The sequence below is a fragment of the Coenobita brevimanus genome, chromosome 110 (assembly GCF_032717465.1).
Source record: "Coenobita brevimanus isolate Jiangsu-jjx chromosome 110, ASM3271746v2, whole genome shotgun sequence".
Lineage (NCBI taxonomy): Eukaryota > Metazoa > Arthropoda > Malacostraca > Decapoda > Coenobitidae > Coenobita > Coenobita brevimanus.
In genome coordinates this window covers 3,091,947-3,105,812 of record NC_137063.1, presented here as the reverse complement: position 1 = coordinate 3,105,812, position 13,866 = coordinate 3,091,947, and the positions used below count along the sequence as shown (strand labels likewise).

The 13,866-nt window shown below is 45.2% G+C and overlaps 1 protein-coding gene across 1 annotated transcript in view; it reads left to right on the top strand.

The window, feature by feature from the left end:
* The first annotated feature begins 1,632 nt into the window (after positions 1–1,632).
* LOC145417454 (calcium/calmodulin-dependent protein kinase kinase 2-like) overlaps positions 1,633–13,866 on the top strand; it is a 54,318-nt gene continuing 42,084 nt past the window's right edge. The window contains exon 1 of the mRNA XM_080286148.1: positions 1,633–1,956. Coding sequence (XP_080142274.1) covers positions 1,645–1,956 — 312 coding nt within the window. The 5' untranslated portion in view covers positions 1,633–1,644. The remainder of the gene's footprint in view (positions 1,957–13,866) is intronic.

Here is a 13,866-nt window from a genome sequence, read left to right as displayed (position 1 = left end):
TATTGATGTAAGCGGCGTTTGTCTTGTGTACTTCCCATATTTATTCCCCCCCACAAACACAGGTGTATTGATGTCACCTATTGATGTTGGTGGTGTTGATGAGGAAGGGTTGATTGATGTCTGTTGATGATGGTAATATTGATGAGGAAGGGGTTAATGAGTGATGTATATCGATGATCTGTTTGTTTACTTATCTTGTTTTTCTTGTTTGTTTATCTTGTTTTTTCGTTTTTGTTTTTCTTGTTATATTTATCTTGTTTTTTGTTTATCTTGTTTATATTTATCTTGTTTTTCTTGTTTATCTTGTTTTTCTTGTTTGTTTATCTTGCTTTTCTTGTTTTTTCTTGTTTATATTTATCTTGTTAATCTTGTTTATATTTATCTATCTATCTATCTATTGCCAGACGCCTCAATCCCGTTCGGGGTGGCCACAAACAAATCGCCTCCACGTCGCCCTGTCCCCCACCATTTCACTGCCCTGCTTCCAACTCACATCCCCTCTCTCATATACCACCCCACCCCATCCCTCCATCTCATCCTCGGCCTCCCCCTCCCTCTTCCCCCCTCCACCTCACTCACATACACTCTCTTCGTCAGTCTTTCACCCTCCATCCTCTCCACATGGCCAAACCACCTCAGTGTGTTCCTCATAACGCTTCCTATCACATCCACATCCACACCACAACGCTCCTTTATATCCTCATTCGTCAGCCTGTCTCTCCATGTGAATCCACAGGCTCCTCTTAAATAAGTCATTTCCACTGCTCTCACTCTTGACTTGTGTCCTTCCAACAACGTCCAAGCTTCACTTCCGTACGTTAGAGTTGGTATCACAATACTGTCATGTAGTAACTTTTTCACTTCCATGCTCACTTTTTTATATTTATCTTGTTTTTTTTTTTCTTCCTCAGACACACGGCCATCGAGGAGGAGGGCGGGGATAGCGGTGTGCAGGGGGCGGGGCAGGGGGGGAAGAGGCCCCACCCCCGCCCCGCCGCCTCCTTCCGGGACGAACTGCCCAGCCCCGACCCAGGCTACTTCAGGAGGGATTCGCGCCCCCCCGAGGAGCCCCCCGCCCCTCCCACCCCCGTCACCCTGGACCCCGCATCGCCCCCCTCCGTCAATGGGCACCCTGTGGGGGACAAGGGATGGAGGCCTGACATCACCACACCCGTAGATAACACCCCTACCACAGCACACACCACCCCCACCGCAGCACATAACACCACATCTACCACAGCACACACTCCCACCCCCACCACACCACATAACACCACCACCCCCACCACACATAACACAATCCCCAGCACCACACACCACACCACCACACATAACACCTCGCTAGACACCCTGGCTCAATCCACAGCCCGTCTCACCCTCAGCGAGACGGGGAAGGCGGAGAGGTGTGTCCAGACGGGGGCGGGCGGGAAGGCAGGTGTTGTTAGCCAGGCAGGTGTAAGTGGAGGGACGGCGCTGAGTGTAGGGGGTGCGTCCATCACGGGCCAGGCGCTGTGTGTGGGGGGCGGGGGGGCGGGGTGTGACGAGGGCGAGGTAGTGACGCTGGCTACCCCCGCGGGCGTGACACAGCACCGCCCCGGCCGCAGCGTGTGTGAAGAGCTCCGGCAACTCTCACGGGTCAACTCGATGGTGGAGCGGGGGTCACTGGCCAACATACGCTCAAGCTCCGTGGATGAGAACGGTCCTGGGCGTCCTGGTGCGGGGCAGGGGCAGGGCACAAGGCGAGGCACACACATCGCCCGCCTCATCCAGTCCAAGAGCGTCAACATGGGGGAGAGGCCTATCTACCCCAACGTGCCCTTCTCCCCCTACGGCTCCCCCTGCTCCTCCCCCAGGCTCCGACGCAGGCCCCTGAAGGAGTCCCGCTGCGTCAGTATAGAGAAGAACGGCGAGTACGTGCAGCTGAACCAGTACAAGCTGAAGGAGGCCATTGGACAGGTGAGGGTCATTAAGAGTTGTAATAATACTTTACTTAAAATCTGACCCTAAACTTAAAGCTGTAGAGAATGACAAGTTCTAATTTGTAAAGGAAGTTAATGTTTAAATTTTAAGTTCACTAAAAGATCGAACTCTCCAAAGTGGTTTGATAGCAACTGGCCAGAGCAACGGCCCAAAAGTCTGTAGCATATAACTCCTACTTGAAATCAAAAACATCTGAATCACTCTGTCAGTTTAAAATCGCCAGAAACCATGCAGAAGCTGTAAATCTCGCTAAATCAAACTTTCTTCAAAATCAAGCATCAAAACTACTTAACAACCCTAATGACAATTGAATATTCTGGTCAACTCTCAGTTCATTCAATAATAACTTTAAAAAATCATCACCCATTCCCCCACTACAATTTTCAGATGGTAACATTACAAATCGTGAAGCCATTACAGTACAGCAGTAATGTACACTAGTAATAAAGATCTTGATGTTGGAAAGGGGTGTTGGGTGTAACAAACAGACACAGAAGAGTTATGAGTGGTGATGATGTTGGTGGTGGTGATGGGAAGGGACAGAGAGAGAGAGAGAGAAGTGCTTGCGGTAAAGTATCATCATCATCTTCCACCACCACCATCATCATCATTATCATCATCAATCATTAGTCACTACCACCACTAGCACCATCATCATCATCATCATCATCATCATCACCACCACCACCACCACCACCACCACCACCACCACCACCACCACCACAGTAACCCTTTGTCCACTTAATTAGCAGTCAAACATAGTGATAATAATGATAACGGGAGTAATTTATTATAATTGGCGATACAGATAACTTACACCCCAACGCGAGGCCATTACAATAAACCACCAATGTATAGGTGTTAATGGATGGTTGTGAGCCGAGACGAACAGTGCCATTGTCTGCACTAACGAGGCTAATTTGACCATAACTCCCACGCTTGTTACAGACACGCCAATAAAACCATACCCCCTGCACCCCCACCCCCACCCCCACCCCCACCCTTCTCATTGCCACACACTCAGCCTTGATTGCGGGCGAGCGAAGCGAGCGAGCGATGTTTACTCTCAGTTATGTTTGGAAGTGAGAGGCCCGATCCGACCGTCAGAGTAAACAGAAGCTAATAACTTTACTTTTATAGGAAGTAAAGTTCAAATTCCGTATATTCATTCAGTAAATTTTGTTTTCAGCTAAAAACTCACCCATAAAGGCGTAGGAACCCCTTGGCATCTCGAGTTTACCAAGGCAGTGTTCGGCTCTAGTCGGTGAACGCCTCAAGTATGATTTCAAATTTAAAAAGATATTCCGCCTTAACACTTTGTTTTTTGGAGCCAACTCTAGCAATTAAATATCGGAGATTCCGTCTACAATTTTATATCAGAGGGAAATTATGATAACATGGCGCTCGCTCGCTCGTCACGCGCTCACTTTACTGGTATTAAAACTGAGTGTGCCAAGGTGTGAGCATACCCCGAATTTTTGACGATTATTTCTGAAGCATTTGATGGTGACAGAAACTGGCTGACCTTTTTGTACCGTTTCTGTGCCTGTAATGTGGGATACCTACTCGTCACATTCAACAAGGGCATTCAGAGAGCCCATACCTCCGCCAGGGCAGCACCATCCCCCCATTTGACCTTGACCTTTGACTCTTTTCGTCCCCAAATTTAATCCGTTATTCCTTGATCGTCCTCAGTTATTATTACAAATTATGATACAAATCCATCCAATACTTTTCCCTTAAAATTGGAAACAGACACACAGACAGACAGGCAGAGGCAAAAACATAGAGCTCCTTGGCCATCTCATTTTGTCGTGGTGTAGTCGGAAACGTACTCGCCTCACGGTGGAGAGGTCCCGGGTTCGATTCCTGACCACGGGACCTTTAGACGGGATTTCCTTTGTTCTCCATTCCTACCTAGAACTGAAATAGGGACCTGGTTGGGAAATGAGACGGTGGATTGTATTTTAGAAGAAATTAAAGAGAAATCACAAGCAAACGTATCACATCTGTCTGTCTCACCTGCACCCCACCTTTCCCTGACACCTGTCTGTCTCGCCTACACCCCACCTTTCCCTTACACCTGTCTGTCTCACCTACACCCCACCTTTCCCCTTACACCTGTCTGTCTCACCTACACCCCATCTTTCCCTTTCATCTGTCTGTCTCGCCTACACCCTACCTTTCCCTTACACCTGTCTGTCTCACCTACACCCCACCTTTCCCTTCCCTCTCTCACATACACCTCTCCCCTCCACACCTCAACCCAGCACAGCCTCAGCCACTGTGGGGAGGCTTCCTGAGTGAAACCCTCCTTAATAGAGAGGCTTCAGTACTTCAATAATAGGTTTCAGTACTTCAGTAATAGAGAGGCTTCAGTACTTCAGTAATAGGGAGGCTTCAGTACTTCAATAATAGGTTTCAGTACTTCAGTAATAGAGAGGCTTCAGTACTTCAGTAATAGGGAGGCTTCAGTACTTCAATAATAGGTTTCAGTACTTCAGTAATAGAGAGGCTTCAGTACTTCAGTAATAGGGAGGCTTCAGTACTTCAGTAATAGGGAGGCTTCAGTACTTCAGTAATAGAGAGGCTTCAGTACATCAGTAATAGGGAGGCTTCAAGTACTTCAATAACAGGTTTCAGTACTTCAGTAATAGGGAGGCTTCAGTACATCAGTAATAGGGAGGCTTCAGTACTTCAGTAATAGGGAGGCTTCAGTACTTCAGTAATAGGGAGGCTTCAGTACTTCAATAATAGGTTTCAGTACTTCAGTAATAAAGAGGCTTCAGTACATCAGTAATAGGGAGGCTTCAGTACTTCAGTAATAGGTTTCAGTACTTCAGTAATAGAGAGGCTTCAGTACTTCAGTAATAGAGAGGCTTCAGTACTTCGGTAATAGGGAGGTTTCAGTACTTCAGTAATAGAGAGGCTTCAGTACTTCAATAATAGGGAGGCTTCAGTACTTCAGTAATAGGTTTCAGTACTTCAGTAATAGAGAGGCTTCAGTACTTTAGTAATAAAGAGGCTTCAGTACTTCAGTGGACTATTAGGACTGCATATTGAGTTTCGAGGCAGAGTAGTTGCAGTAGTATTGGTAGTAGTAGTAGTAGTAGTAATAGTGGTGGTGGTTGTAGTAGTAGTAGTGGTAGTGGTGGTTGTAGTAGTAGTAGTAGTAGTGGTGGTGGTAGCAGTAGTAGTGGTGATGGTGGTGGTAGCAGTAGTAGTGGTGATGGTGGTGGTAGCAGTAGTAGTGGTGATGGTGTTGGTAGCAGTAGTAGTGGTGGTGGTGGTTGTAGTAGTAGTAGTGGTAGTGGTGGTTGTAGTAGTAGTAGTGGTGGTGGTGGTGGTGGTAGTAGTGGTGATGGTGGTGGTAGCAGTAGTAGTGGTGATGGTGGTGGTAGCAGTAGTAGTGGTGATGGTGGTGGTAGCAGTAGTAGTGGTGATGGTGGTGGTAGCAGTAGTAGTGGTGGTGGTGGTGGTAGTAGTAGCAGTAGTAGTAGTAGTAGTTGTTGTTGTTGTTGTTGTTATGATGTTGTTGTTTGAGACACCATTCTCATCAGAAACGTGAACCCAGTGGACTGCAGGCTGAAGTTTGCCCTCCTACCGCAGTCCACCATCGTCCTCTTAGGGGATAGGGAGGGAGTTGAGGGACGTTTGTATAGCCACTCAGTTGACCCTTTTGGTGATATCAGTGCCACCACGTGAAGGCCCCCCCTCGCCAGTATCTCTCTCTCTCTCTCTCTCGTTATCATCACAACTTCCTATTTTTCTTCCTCTCTACTTGTCCCTTCCGCTTTTCAGTCTCTCTCTCTCTCTCTCTCTCTCTCTCTCTCTCTCTCTCTCTCTCTCTCCGTCCCCGAAGTTAAGTAAAAAATAAAAATATCTTTAATTAGCAGGCATAAAATGGGAAGCTAGGTCATGAGGGAGAAGAGGTCAACTGCCAGGGTCATTTAAAAGGGTTAATTAGGCTTGGCAGTAATTGTAACCAGCTGACAAGGCGGGTAGAAAGGAGGCTCCGATTGGTGACGCTGCTACGACTAACGAGGGGCGTGGAAAGGAGAGCTGGAATTGGCGATACTCTTTTGGCCCGGAGCGTTACGTAGCGGTGCGGAAAATTAGCGGTAGTAAAAGTTAGCGAAGGAGAGAGAGAGAGAGAGAGAGAGAAATTGAAAAGCGGAAGGGACAAGTGGAGAGGAAGAAAAATAGGAAATTGTAATGAGAGAGAGAGGGAGAGTGTGTGTGTGAGAGAGAGAGAGAGAGAGAGAGAGAGAGAGAGAGAGAGAGAGAGAGACGGGGCGGAAAATTGGCAGCAGTAAAAGTCAGTCAAGGATGTGGAGTATCGTGGAAGGAGATGGTGGAGTGGGGAGTGGTGGAAGGGATGGAAAAGGACAGTGGAGTGGAGGATGGGGGAAGTAGGGAAGGGCATGATGGAGTGGTGAATGGTGGAACGGAGTATGGTGGAAGGGATGGAAAAGGATAGTGGAAAGGAGGATAGTGGAAGGATCTGGGGGGAGAGATGGACTAGTGGAAGGGCTTGGGAGATGGCAATGAGTGGATCTTAGGTGGAAGGAATTGAGGATGTTGGAGGGCAATAAGATGGTGATGTGGATGATTGGGGAGCGTGAAGTGGATAGCCAAGAGGTGGAGGAGCCTAGGAAAGGGAATGGAAAGTGGTGGAGGAATATAAGAAGAAGAGGAATAATGAATGAATGTGGAAGAACTGAAAGGAGGATGTCGAAGTGGAAGGAGATGAGAGGAGGGGGGGATAGGAGTAACAGTGGAAGGAAAGAGGAGGTGGAGGAGTGGAACGCAGTGGAAGGGACCTGGGCGACGAGTGGATATGGGTGGAAGGAAGGGAGGAGAGGTGGAATAGCGAGTGACAGTGGAGGGAGAGAGAAGGATGGGAGAGATAGAGAGCGATAGAAAAAATGAGAGGAGGACGGAGCTTGTTGCATTCATTAACATCTTCGACTGACTTACCTCTGTGTCGTGAAAGATTTAATTTACTCCCATGTGTATGCATGTCTTTGGCGGATGTGAAGAAAGGATGTGTTTATGGTGGATGTGAAGAAAGGATGTGTTTATGGTGGATGTGAAGAAAGGATGTGTTTATGGTGGATGTGAAGAAAGGATGTGTTTATGGTGGATGTGAAGAAAGGATGTGTTTATGGTGGATGTGAAGAAAGGATGTGTTTATGGTGGATGTGAAGAAAGGATGTGTTTATGGCGGATGTGAAGAAAGGATGTGTTTATGGTGGATGTGAAGAAAGGATGTGTTTATGGCGGATGTGAAGAAATGATTTGTTTTTTGGTAGATGTGAAGAAATAATGTGAGTTAGGGGGAGGGCAGCGACATGGAGGCGATTTGTTTGTGGCCGCCCCTTACGGGATTGAGGCGTCTGGTATAGGAAGATTGAAAAATAGATAGATAGATAGATAGAAGTTATATTAATCTCACATCCATAAAGTTAATGTAGGGTGAAAATATAGAAAGGGAATAGAAAGAGAGAGAGAGAGAGGAAAGGACAAGTGGAGAGAAGAAAAAATAGGAAGCTATAAAGATGATGACGAGAGAGAGAGAGAGAGAGAGAGAGAGAGAGAGAGGCAGTGATAAAGTGTGTGGAGTGAGGTGTGGTAACCAGCGAGATAAGCCTTATCGCCTTACTCTCACCTGCCCGCCTTCCTTGAGAGAGAGAGAGAGAGAGAGAGAGGTGGGGGGGTGAGGAAGGAGGAGAGGGATTGTGTGTGTGTGTGTGTGTGTGTGTGTGTCATTAATATTCCACCCTGACCCTCCCCTCCCTCCCCCTCTTCCCTCCCTTCTCCCTCCTCCCTCCTCCCCCCTCCCCTCCCCACTTTATCTCCCTTCTTCCTTTGGCTTTTCCCTCCCCTCCCTCTACCCCTCCCTTCCTCAATTTATCTTCCTCCCTCCCTTCCCCTCTCCTCCCTCCTTTCCCCCCCCTCTCTCTCTCTCTCTCTCTTTTCCTCCGGTACTATCCTTGTCTTTAACTAATTTAATATTATTGTTGCTATAACCTTTTCTCTCCACTTCATGTCTCTCCTCTCCTCTCTCTCATTTTTCCCTCCATCCCTTCCTTTCCTCCCTTCCACTCCCTCTCCCTCCCTCCCTTCCTCTTCCCTTCCCTCCCTTTTTCTTCTCCCCCCTCAGATTCCTCCCCATCCACCCTCACCCCCTCCCCATCCACCCTCACCCCCTCCCCATCCACCCCCATTCTTCATTCAGTCCCGCCTCCATCCATACTTTATCTTTCTCCCTCCCTCCCTCCTTCCCTCCCCTCTTTCCCTCCCCCTTCCCTCTCACTCCCTCCCCCTTCCTTCCCTCCTTCCAGTTCACCCATCCCTCCCCATCCACCCTTCGCCGCCTCCCCCTTCCCCTCCCCATTCATCACTTCTTCCTTCCTTCCAACTTTATCTCCCTCCTTCCCTCCCTCCCTCCATTCTCTCTCTCTCTCTCTCTCTCCAAGATTCCCTGCTCCTTCCCTCTACATCTTCCTCCCTCTTCCTCCTCACTCTCCTTCCCTCCCCCTCCTCTTCCATCATTCTCCACTCTTTCCCCTCCCGTCCCCCTCCCCCCCTTCCCTCCCCCTCCTTTCCCTTCATCCCTCTTCCACCCGTCTCCTGCCTCCTCCTTTTCCTTTTCCCTCCCCTCCCCTCCCCTCCCCTCCCTCCATCCATCTCTCTCCTTTCCCCTCCTCTCATCTTCCTCCTCCTGTTTCCTTCCTTTCCCTTCCTTCCACTCCCCCCCTTCCACCTCTCTCTCTCTCTCTCTCTCTCTCTCTCTCTCTCTCTCACACACACACACACACACACACACACACACACACACACACACACACACACACACACACGCCTTGAAGCAGCGAGAGAGCCTGAAAGAACTGCCATAACTCACTGTATTACCAGGCACGCATAGAGAGAGAGAGAGAGAGAGAGGGGGGGGTAGAAGAAGAGAAGAGAGGGAGTGAGAAAAATACAAGAAGAGAGAGAGAGAGAGAGAGAGAGAGAGAGAGAGAGAGAGAGAGAGAGAGAGAGAAGGGGAGGAGGAGAATTAGCAGGGAGGGGAGAGGGGGGGAGGAGGAGGAGGAACAAGAAAAGGGGGAGGCGAATGGCAAGAAAAAGACCAATAGAGAAGATGGACGAGGAGGAGGAAGGGGGAGAAGGAGGAGAAGAAGAAGAAGGAGGAGGAGGAGGAGAGGAAGAAGAAGGAGAAGAAGAAGGAGGAGGAGGGGGAAGGAGGAGAGGAAGAAGATGTTTGAAGGATTGGTAGAAGGATAGAGGCAGGAAGCAGAAGAAGGGGAAGGTAAAGATGAAAGAGGAAGGAAGGAATGTTGAGAGAGAGGAAGATAGGAGGCTGGAGAGAGTGGTAGAGGAAGACAAAAGAGAGGGATTGTGTGTAAGCAGAGAGAGAGAGAGAGAGGCAAATAATGAAGACAGAATACCCGATGAAGAAAGAAATTAAAGAAAATAGCAGGGATAATCAAGACAAACAGAGAAAGAAAGAAAGTTAAAAGATAAAAGACAGTGGATAAGAAGGTGAGATAAGGAAGCAGCGGGGTTAATAAGATTCTGTTTATTAGTCTCTTAAATCTGCTCAAGGAAACCCATTGTTATTACCAGCCTCGCAAGAGCAGGGAAGTGAGAGCAGCGCGAGCTTATCGTGTTTCAGGAGAAAATTTTGAAATTCGCCTACACTCAAGCCATTAATCCTACAGTGCCCATTTTCACAGGGTATACTGCCATGGCCACTCCCTACGTGTTGCCAAAATTTCAGCTCATTCCACCCATTATTTTTTTCTCCACGCCTTTTTCTTTTCTCAACTCCCCCCCCCCCAAAAAAAAAAAAAAATCGAGGTAATTTGGAAATATACCTTCACTCATATAACTAATTTTGTACTATAATTTTTCACGGGGTATACTCCACCTCTCAAGCCCCACCGATTGCCAGCCCATCCCGCCCGTTCCTTTGTTCACCATTCATTTCTTTACGCTTTTTTGATGTTTCATGGAGCGACGCAGTTCACACCGTCGGCGAACGCACTGATGATGATGATGATGATGATTACTATTATTATTGTCGTTGTTGTTGTTACTATTATTATTGTTGTTGTTGTTACTATTATTGTTGTCGCTGTTTTATTATTATTATTATTACCGTACTATTATTATTATTATTATTTTATTATTATTATTAGTAATAGTAGTAGTAGTAGTAGTATAGTAGTAGTGGAAGTGTTAGTAGTAGTCGTAGCATTGGCAGCAGTAGTAGTAGTAGTAGTGTCACTGTATTTTACCTTTCTAATTGTTTTAATAGACAGCCAATACAAACCTCCAACACACACTTCATTCCACACGTAATCTCATGGTGTTGGTGTGGGCGTCAGTGGCCACACCAGGCGGCTTGCAGGATTACGGTGCGCCTTGAGTCCCTCCACACCCTGCCTTAAGACCTCGCTGTCCACCTGTCACATCCACACCTTATACCATTTTTAAAACCGACCTGGCGATGTTTTGAGGCTGCATCGCTGTTTGGACCGTGTTATCGTCGGCAAAACAGGCTCATGACCACCTCTTCGTTACCAGTCTGCCTTTATATATTGCTCGTTAGTTCTTATGTGTGTGTGTGTGTGTGTGTGGAGCAAACCCGTCGACCACAGGGAAGTGAGCGCATCAGTGGCTCTGTCCTTAGTCAAATGCATATCCTGCTGAAGTAAATACAATGTTCTTGTTATCTTCACAGTGTCCTTTACTTTTGAATAACGCTGTAGATTATGCATTTTGAGTCATACTGTAGCATACTATATATTTACATTAAAATTATTATTATTTGGGCTATATTATACGCTTCATATATTGACCAGAAGTAGTGATGTAAGGAATGATGTGTTATATACTGTATGCCTTATGCTCTGATTATAGTTTTAAAAATCATTACAAAAGCTGTTATAGAATTCTCACACTGTTTATCCACCACGTCAGTCGAAGCTCTTGAATTTCGTTATCTTGAGGAACTGGTGATAAGAGATTAATTAGTAACTTTGAATAGTGATTTTAAGTTTCCCGCCACTTCTTTTAGCCCGTTCGGTTCTCCTCGTCCCGCGCGCCGCCATCTTGCCTGAACAAAGATAAACAAAAGGTTAAACAAAGATAGACAAAGATTCAGAGGCAAACAAAGCTCCATAAACAAAACTAAACAAAACTCCATAAATAAAGATAATCAAAGACCCATGTGGTGATGGAGCGCTCTGAAAATGTGGCAACGTTTGCATTACCGGCCGTGACTTGAGCCGGGTTTATGGAGCGGAGTTTGAGGTTCTTGGCGCGTGTTTTGAGGCGGCTGGGATATAACTTGGGGTAAAGGGGTTGGTGTTGAGACACGCGGAGTGAGTTACGCATACACACTTGGCCTGTACCGAGCCAAACCTGCTAGTATGCATGCGTCACTGATTCCATATTTACACCCTTCAGCTTAGTATGTACTGTATATAGGAATGTTTGTGTATTGATTGTCACCCATACAGCGGATCAGCAGCCGTACACTTCACAACCAGAGTAAAGCAGATAATAATAATAATGATAATAATACAGTAGTAGTTGTAGTAGTAGCAGCAATGATACTACTGCTACTACTACTGCTATTACTACACCACCACCACCACAAATAATAATGATAAAATAAATAATAATAATAATAGTAATAATAATAATAGCGAAAAACAACTCGCTTTCCGATAATAGTACTCAGCTGTTGGACTTTTGTTACCTGACTATAAATTAGCTAAGATCCTTGATACATACCGCCACTTATCTCGTTTAGACTTTGGTCCAAGAATTTTAAACTTTGTCTCTTTAAATTGCAGAGGTAATTTCATCATTTGCCTTTTAAACTGCATTGAGGTCATTTAAACAATTTGCCTTTTAAATTACATGGAAGTCATTTAAATCATTTGCCTTTTAAATTGCATAGAAGTCATTTAAATCATTTGTCTTTCAGGATGCAGAGAAGTGATTTAAATAATATGCCTTTTAAACTGCTTAGAGATCATTTAAATAATTTGCCTTTTGAATTGCTTAGAGGTAATTTAAATCATTTTGCCCTTTAAGGTGCATACAGGTTATTTAAATCATTTGCCCATTAAGTTGCATACAGGTTATTTAAATCATTAGCCCATTAAGTTGCATACAGGTTATTTAAATCATTTGTCCATTAAGTTGCATACAGGTTATTTAAGTAATTTGTCCTTTAAATGATAAAACCCAGAAATGGGGCAGTTACCCTTGCTGATTTCACCCCATAACATAGAAAAAATGTTTATGTAAAATTATGAGCATACTATCCTATATTTAATTGTTAGAATTCATGCAAGAAAACATAGTGGTACAACAGGAAATCTCTTAAAATTCGGTTTCTTAGTGGAGCATATCAGTTGAAGACCTCGGTTACATTTCCTTGGAAAGCTGGGCTTCCAGTGGGTTTCACTGGTCTCATGAGTAAATATATAGCTAAAAACAAAATGTATTGAATGTATCTACTGCCTGCTGAAAGAATCTCTTCCCTATCTCACATAGTAGAAAAGTTATTAGCCTCTGAAAACTATCGCGGTCGGGTCGGGTCGGGTCGGGCCGCTCATTTCTCAGCTGAACATCGAATTAAACGTTGCTTCGCTCGCTGCGCTCGCTCGCTCGTAATCACTGAGGGAGAGGTGTCACGACAACTCTTAAAAACAAGGTGAGGCTCGAAATCTTGACATTATTGGCCTTATCTTGAGCAAATCCTTCGCCAGAGATAAGAGGCTGGCGGAGAGAGCGGTCCTGACTGATAAGATAGGCCCTGTGTCAATTTGATGAGAGAGAGAGAGAGAGAGAAAAAAAAAAAAAATGGAAAATGCGTCCTCGTCCTGAAAAGGTTCAAGATGGCGGTGTACAGGTGAAAATTATTATATACACATATGCAAAGAATTGAAATACATCTTTTTTATTTATTTATTTATTTTGTTTTAAAATTCCCGGTTGTAAATGTTTACTCGTTCAGGCCGAGGACGCCTTTTTCATTATTCTGTCCATACGATTTTATTTTGCTTAGGATAATAATAATAATAATAATAATAATAACAATAATATCATCATTATTGTTATCATCATTATCATCTTCTTCATCATCTTCTTCTTCGTCCTCCTCCTCCTCCTCCTCCTCCTCCTCATCATCATCATCATCATCATCATCATCATCATCATCATCATCATCAATAATCTTCTTCTTCTTCATCGTCATCATCATCATCATCTTCTTCTTCTTCTTCTTCGTTATCATCATCATCATCATCATCATCGTCATCATCATCATCATCATCAACCAAAAAAAAACAAATCTTTTCCTTCGTGAACTGTTAACACTCCAGCTTGTTCGGGGGGGGGGGAGCCTTGACCTTTCCCGCCGGCCTTGAGCTTATACTGACCTTTAATTTAATAGTAGTGTTCTCTGTGTATTTCTGTCTTTCTGTATATCTCTGTGTCTGTATTTGTGTATCTCTGTATCTGTGTATTTCTGTGTATCTCTGTATCTGTGTATTTCTGTGTATCTCTGTATTTGTGTATTTCTGTATCTGTGTAGTTCTGTGTATCTGTGTACCCCTGTGTATCTCTGTATTTCTGTGTATATCTCTGTATTTTGTGTATTTCTGTATCTGTGTAGTTCTGTGTCTCTGTCTTTCTGTGTATCTCTGTCTTTCTGTGTGTATCTGTGTATCTCTGTATTTCCTCTCATGTCTCTGTGTTGCCAGTGTTGATACTAAAAAGGTGAAAGGTCATACTATAAAGGTCAAAGGTCATACAAAGGTCATACTTATAAAGGTCAAAGGTGACAATATAAAG